Here is a 7,526-nt window from a genome sequence, read left to right on the forward strand (position 1 = left end):
GGTTCTCATGTTTTGTGGCCTAGAGTTTCTTAAAGTAGTCTCTGATTACCTTTTGAATTATTGTAGTATCTGTAGTAATCTCACCCTTTTCATTTCTAATTGGTTTATTAAGTTTATCTCTCTATTTCTTTTTGTGAGTTTTGCTAGTGGTTTATCAATCTTGTTTATTTTTCAAAGAACCAACTTCTGCTTTTGTTGATCTTTTGAATTGTTTTTTGATTTCAATTTCATAGATTTCTGCTCTAAGCTTTATTATTTACTCTGTCTACTTATTTTTGGCTCCTTTTGGTGATCATTTCCTAATTTTAAAAGCCGTGTTACTGTACTGTTTTTGTAGGCCCCTTCTTCCATTCTGATGTGTGCTTGCAAAGCTATAAATTTTCCTCTCAATACTTTTTCTTTTTCTATGTCCCATAAATTCTGATAGTTTGTGTCTTCATTGTCATTTGTTTTCAGAAATGTTTTGATTTCCTCTTCGATTTCATCTCCGACCCACTGGTTGTTAGCAGTGTGCTGTTTAATTTCCAGGTGTTAAATATTTTCTTCTGTGATCCTATGTAGTTCATATCTAATTTTAGTGTCTTGTGATTTGAGAAGGTAGTCTGTACAATTTATATCCTCTTGATTTTATGGAGATATGTTTTATGGGCCAGCATGTGGTCTATCCTGGAAAATAACCCATGTGCATTGGATAATAATGTATATCCAGTTTTCTGGGATGGTGCACCCTATATACATCTACTAGGTCACTTTCTTCAATTTCTCTTTTCAGAGCTAGTATATTCTTGTTGGGTTTGAGCTTGGTTGACCTATCAATGGGTGACAGGGCTATGCTGAGGTCTTGCACTATTATTGTATTGCTACTGATGTCTTCTTTCAGGTTTGCATCAATTGTATTAAATATTTTTTCTGGTCCCTCATTGGGTGCATGCATGTTTAGGAGAGTGATTTCTTCCTGCTGTGCATATACTTTGATTAGTAAGAAATGACCATCTCTATTCCTTACAATTTTTTTAAGTCTAAGCAGTGGTCCTCAAACTATGGCCCGTGGGCCACATATTGTATTTGTATCTGTTTTGTTTCTTCATTGCAAAATAAGATATATGCAGTGTGCATAAGAATTTGTTCATAAGTTTTGTTTTTGCTATAGTCAGACCCTCCAATGATCTGAGGGACAGTGAACTGGCCCCCTGTTTAAAAAGTTTGAGGACCCCTGGTCTAAAGTTTGTGTCATCTGATATTAATTATGGCCACTCCAGCTTTTTTTAAGGAAGTTGTTTGATTGGATGATTTTCCTTCAGCCTTTTATTTTGAGTCTATGTTTGTTCTGACTATTTAGATGTGTTTCTTGTAGACAACAGAATGTTGGCTTCAGTTTTTTGACCCATTTGCCACTCTGTGTCTCTTAGTCCATTGACATTTAATCCATTCACATTGAGAGAGATAATTGTCATGGGATTTAGTGTCACCTTTGTGTAGAAGTTTTTTGTGTCTGTTAGTCTGTCTTGTCTTAAAGTAGACCTTTCAGTTTTTTTAAGGCTGGTTTTGAGTCTTTAAAGTTTCTGAGCTGTTATTAATCCTTGAAGCTATGTATCCTTCCTTCAAACCTGAAAGTAAGCCTGGCTGGGTGCAGTATTCTAGGCAAAGCATTCATTTCATTGAGCTTTGACACTATATTCCACCACTGCATTCTGGCCTTGAAGGTTCTTTTGTGAGTGATCTGCTGTAAATCTTAAGGAAACTCCTTTGAATGCAATATCTCTTTTTGATCTTGCTAATTTTAGTATTCTAGCCCTATTTATGGGATTTATCATTGTGACTAGGATGTGTCTTGGGGTGCTTTTCTTCAGATTTCTTTTAACTGGTACTCTTCAGGCAAACAAGATTTTGCTGTTGCCATATTAAGCTCTGGAAGTTTCTCTATAATGATGTCCTTGCCTATTTATTTTTCCTAGGGATTTTCTTCCTGGGTTTCTGGGACTCCAGTGATTCTTATGTTGTTTCTGTTGAATTTGTCAAGGACTTCTATTTTCATCTGTTAACATTCTTTGAGTAACTTTTTCCATTGTTTGATCATTTGCTTTACGGTTCTTTTCCAGCCTCTTCTGTATGGAGTTGTTCTGCATCTCATCTTCCAGCTCACTGATTCTGTCCTCTGCTGCTGTTACTCTGTTGGAGAGGCTTTCCATTGAGTTTTTAATTTCATCTACTGAGTGTTTTAGTCCTGTTATTTCAGTTTCGAGTTTTCTGGTTTCTATCTTAGTGTTCTCTTCAGATTGATCTATTCTTTCTTTGAGTTCTATGAGCATCCTACATATTATTACTCTAAACTCTTTGTCTAGGAGGTTAACTATGTGGGTGGTACTCTCTGGGACATCAGAGCTGCCATCTTCATTCTCTATGCATGCTGTTGTCCGGTGTTTTGTCCCCATTGACGTGCTTGTAGCATGACTTTTATTGCGTGTTGTGGTGGAGTTCACAGGTTGGGAGATGTGTGTGGCCATGTAGCAAAGCATAGCAAAACTATGCAGCTGCTCTCCTACCTTCTGATCAGTGAACCTTGATAGGATTAAGTTAAGTTTGCTGGGGTCTTTCTCAGCAGTCTCTTGCAAAAAGCAGGAAGCCAAATTTGAGGTGGAGGCTTTATAAAGGCATCAGGCAGAAGATAGTACCACCTTGTAGGCTGGGACCTCCTACCTGCTCGGTGAACCTGGTCAGTGAACCTTGATCGCATTATTTGATTAAGTTTGCTGGGGTCTTTCTCAGCAGTCTCCCGCAAAGATCAGGAGGCAACAGTCTTTATATGTCAACAGGTATCATTTATTTGTTTACAAATAAAGAGGTTGAGTTTAGAGAAACTGATTTGCCTAATATACATGCTAAGCAGAAATACAAACAGATCCAAAGCATGTGACTTCAAAGTGCACATTTTTTAATGCCTTGAACCATGGAGTGAAGTTAAGTTTACAGAAAATAGTTACAACAGTGTCAGAGCAATATTGCTTTGAGAAAACTAAAGATGGAGGAACATATGCTATTTATAAACTAAAATTTAAAATTTAAGTGTAGTTGCCTGCAGGGTCTCAGTTATAGACTTTTTTAGGCGCTGAATTTTCTCCCTGGCACTACCAAACCCTGACACTCTTAACGTCCTATTCCTCATTCTCCAACTTTGTGGCAGTGGAAAACATTCTACACTCCTCCAGGTACTGACAGTGTTATAACATGCAGAAAAGTAGAAAACAAAATTAATAAAATATATTCCATATGCTATTCTTTTAGATCAGGCAGGAAACAGTATGAATTAAGTCAGGGGTTTTGTTCTGCTTTTGGACTTGCACTGTGCTTTTAACTTATGAAAGAGAAACTAAAATTTCTGCTTAAATAACATTTACCATAAATGTTCAGCTATTTTGACACGCTTCTGGTTTTATAGATAGTTGGCGTAGGAGTAGGGTGTTTTCAATGTTTCAAAAGCTGGCTCATTTCCTATGGTCTGGACAAGATAAAACATACTTTTTGCATTGTTTCTCTGGTCAAGACCTAAAATAAAACTTTTCTGCCCGTCAGTTAGGTAGATATAACCTTATCAGGTCCGGTTCTATGAGAGTTTCTGAAATAGGGAAGAAATGTAACCACCTGTCTTCCTGTCACAAGGGATGGGTGAGGGAAAAGGATGTTGATGCTTGGGTCTGTCAGTCCCCCAGAGCTAATTTGGTTGAAATAAGAAAGCGAAAGCAATCTCAGGAAGGTCTGAGAAGCCCTCTTCCCTTGCAAGAGGTCACTGCTTATTAAAGAGCAGAAAGTCCCTCGCCCCAGCTGCACCAGTCTACAGAAGCAGACAGAAAGACTAAGGACAACAGGCTGCAGAAGTGGACAGAAAGAAATTCCATCAGGTCTGACCATGGCAACCTTGCTGGAGAGGCCCATGGCGAAGTTTCAGGTGGTGCTGGACTTGCTGACCAAAAACCGCACTGCCCTGGGATATGGGCTGGTGTCCCTGCTGACTGCAGGAGGGGAGCGCATCTTCTCCACTGTGGTGTTCCAGTGTCCCTGCAGTGCCACCCTGAATCTGCTGTATGGGCTGGTCTTCCTGCTGGTGCCTGCAATGGTGCTCTTCATCCTGGCTTTTGTGCTGAGAGCTCGCACCTGGCGCTTATTCACTGGCTGCTTGTCTGGATCCCAGCCTGGCACCCCGACAAGGTGGCAGGGCTGCATGGTGTACATGGAAATTTCTGCTGCAGCCTTAGTGGCACCCTTGACCTGGGTGGCAGTGGCGCTACTTGGGGGAACATTCTACCAGTGTGGGGCCAGTGGCATTGGCTGGATGGTGAGATACATGTGCCGTGGACGCGAAGACAGCTGCACGACTCTGCTGCCCAAGATGCCCTGCCTACAGAACAAAGAGCCAGGCCTGATGGAGGTGCTGCAGGAACTCCGGGCTCACTCACAGGTTAGCCTTGACTTAGAGGCTGATGGGAGGCAGACGTGGAGCTTTGGGGGTGGAGTAGGGGTCTGAGGGCACCCCAGGCCATGTTCAGGAATTAACAGGGCTCAGGGCTCACACCAGATGGTGCTTTAGGAAACATATGTGATGCAGATATTTGAACCCGTGCTGACTGCATGCAAGACAAGTGCCCTACCTGCTGTACTATCCAAATTGTGCTTTTTCTTAAGACACCAACAGAAAAAGAAAAATTAGAATGATCACTTGTCTTTAGGGAGCCTAAAGGGCAATACTGAAGTCAAACCAACCAAATGGAGGAAAGGTCCTGCCTCTGTGCAGCCATAAAACAGACTTGTTAACAGTCATGTGAGTCTGCCTAGCTTTAAAGTCCCAGCCTTACAGCCACTGTCTCAGAAAAGATTTTGAAAGTGGGTAGTTTAATTCTATTAGTGGAAACTCCAACTTTTGATTTCTGAGGGAAGGGCATAAAGGTTTCTTATAGAACCTTTGACGGGACTTTGAATATGGCTGACATATCAGGCATTGCCTCTTTTTAGGAATTAAGACCCAAAACTGTGTTAGCTTATCACATGGTGAGGACTTCAGACTTGATGTTGTTTTAATATAAAATATAAAGTCTAAAGTATTAGTGTTTAGTGAGGCCTTTTCTTGACAAGGCGCCTTTAGTCATTTCTACCAGCAGGTTTGGAAAGGGTAGTAGCAGAGAAATAATTTCATAGGCAGTCAGTTATGGAGTCAGCCAGCTTCATTTCTTTTTTTTTTTTTTTTTTTTTTTGGTTTTTGTTTTTTGGGCCACACCCGGCGATGCTCAGGGGTTTCTCCTGGCTGTCTGCTCAGAAATAGCTCCTGGCAGGCATGGGGGACCATATGGGACACCGGGATTCGAACCAACCACCTTTGTTCCTGGATCGGCTGCTTGCAAGGCAAGCACCGCTGTGCTATCTCTCCAGGCCCGCTTCATTTCAATGGCCTTAATCGCCATGTGCATTTCCTCACATGGCTTCTATGCTAAGCCTTTTCCAGGAAGATTTTTTTCTTCCTCTTCTCTTGCTCTCTTCGTCTGTCTCCCTTTTAGCTATTACACTCCATGCTTCCTTGCTCCTCTTCTTCCCCGACTCCCTGCAACACTTTTTATCCTTTATTCCAAACCAAAGACCCCTCCTAGGTGTGGATGGGTCTGACCATCCAGGTGATGGCAGTGGAGGAAGGGTTCCTTCCTGTATCTTAACTATATTTTAGATTAATTTCTTGACCATATTTGCATTAATCATTGTCTTGCTGATTAAATTGTGTTTTATCTGTATGAATCTTACTGTTTTGTTCGAAGCCTCACTACAAACAGAAAATTTTGTATTTAACTTTGGTGGTTTAATATATTAGTTTGCATAATTCTAAAAAAACACCTGGTAGAGTTTTGAAGGGTCTCAGCTATCCTAGTGACTTTCCCAATTGCTAGGATGTTTTAATATGTATCTTATGTTGCATCTTATTTTCAAACAGTATTATCTGCAGAAATGTTCTTGTGGTTTTTGTTTAGAGAATTTATGAAAAGAAACGTGGATGTTCTAGACTTATTAATAGTATTTTCTATAATAGGGACATAGCACTATTATAGTGTATAATGTGTATGCAGAAAAGTTCTAATGTTTTAGCTCAGAGAAGTCTAGGAAAAAATTTGAAATGTATAGATATGGAGAAGACTGTTTTGAAAGGAAAATAAGTACAATTTAAACTTTGATATTTTGGATTATGATATTAAAGTCCAGCCTTTGGCGGAGAACAGGAAAACAAAAATTTTGTAACGTTTTCCTCAATTTTCCCCCTAACACAAAGAAGGTGGAAAATGTAAGGAACCCCTCTTCACGAAAACAATGCCCTATGTTACTATCACCTGGATGGTCAGACCCACCCACACCTGGAAGGATCTGCTGTTTAGAATAAAGAAAAAAAAAATGTTGGTTTTGACGAAAGGAAATGAGCAAGGAAGCATGGAGAGCAGCTAAAAGGGAGACAGAAGCAGAGAGAGCAGAGAAAAAGCTTCTTGAAAAAGCCTAGCATAGAAGCACATGGCGGTTAGGGCTATGAAATAAAGCTGGCTGACTCCTTTGAAACATTAACTGACAGCCTGTGAAATAATTTCGCTACCACTGCCCTTCTCCAAACCTGCTGGTGGAAGGGGCTAAAGGTGCCATGCAGAAAAAGACCTCATCCAACCCTAGGACTTGGATTTTATATTTTATATTAAAACAGCAACTTGACTTGAGGATTTAAAAAATGTTTAACAGAAAATGTGTCTGAGTAGCCTTTTTGTTGTATTTTCCTAGGTGGGAGGCTGGTTCCTCATAGCAGTAATTGTCATTGGCCTTCTGATATGCACATCTGTTTCCCGATGCAGATCTCCAGTTAGTTTTCAGCAACTAAAATTTTGGAAAATATATTTGCAAGAGGAGAAGAAGATATTTACAAAGGAAGCCACAGAGCAAGCAAATCAATTGGCAATGGAGAATGTCAAATGTTTCTTTGGAAATGAAAAATCTACACAGCACAAAATCCCAAATCCTGAAGCTTGGCAGAAAATTTCATCAGTATACACTTTTAATAAGGATGCACAGTACTACAGCTTGCTGCACAAATACATTAATGAAAATAATGGAAGTCATGATACCAAGAGGGGAAAGGATGAAGTAGTGACTACTTTTAGCTTTGTAGATGCACAGACTTTGGATGACAATGATAATTTATAAACTTATGAAGGAAAAAATAAAATAAGAATCTCATTTGATTTTATCATTAAAAAATTATCGTTGTTCATTGCCACCATCTGTGATTAAGGAATTCATTTTCCTTTCCCATATTTTCCTCTAAAATTTACATAATCACTGTATATATAATCTCTGTACCTAAACTTATTTGAGGTTTAATGTATCTTCATTTTAACCTCCATTATTACTGTATATTAATATTTCAGTTACTAACCAAGGATGTATAAAAGAAGAAAAGCAAAAGGCTAGAAATTTTACAAAATGATTCATGATCTCTGAATGACTATACACTTTCA

The 7,526-nt window shown here is 39.5% G+C and overlaps 1 protein-coding gene across 1 annotated transcript; it reads left to right on the plus strand.

Moving 5' to 3' along the window:
• The first annotated feature begins 3,904 nt into the window (after positions 1–3,904).
• CALHM6 (calcium homeostasis modulator family member 6) lies at positions 3,905–7,212 on the plus strand. Its single transcript, XM_049772612.1, has 2 exons — positions 3,905–4,453; positions 6,793–7,212. The coding sequence occupies exons 1-2, from the start codon at positions 3,905–3,907 to the stop codon at positions 7,210–7,212; spliced, it is 969 nt and encodes a 322-aa protein (XP_049628569.1).
• Positions 7,213–7,526: the final 314 nt, after the last annotated feature.

The sequence above is a fragment of the Suncus etruscus genome, chromosome 4, assembly GCF_024139225.1.
Source record: "Suncus etruscus isolate mSunEtr1 chromosome 4, mSunEtr1.pri.cur, whole genome shotgun sequence".
In the NCBI taxonomy this organism is placed as follows: Eukaryota; Metazoa; Chordata; class Mammalia; order Eulipotyphla; family Soricidae; genus Suncus; species Suncus etruscus.

What these genes read in the sequence shown, in the direction of transcription:
- CALHM6 (XM_049772612.1), top strand. Translation starts at nt 3,905, where the DNA reads ATGGCAACCTTGCTGGAGAGGCCCATGGCGAAGTTTCAGGTGGTGCTG. An exon ending in AACTCCGGGCTCACTCACAG is followed by an intron (nt 4,454 to 6,792) that starts GTTAGCCTTGAC and finishes GTATTTTCCTAG; the next exon opens with GTGGGAGGCTGGTTCCTCAT.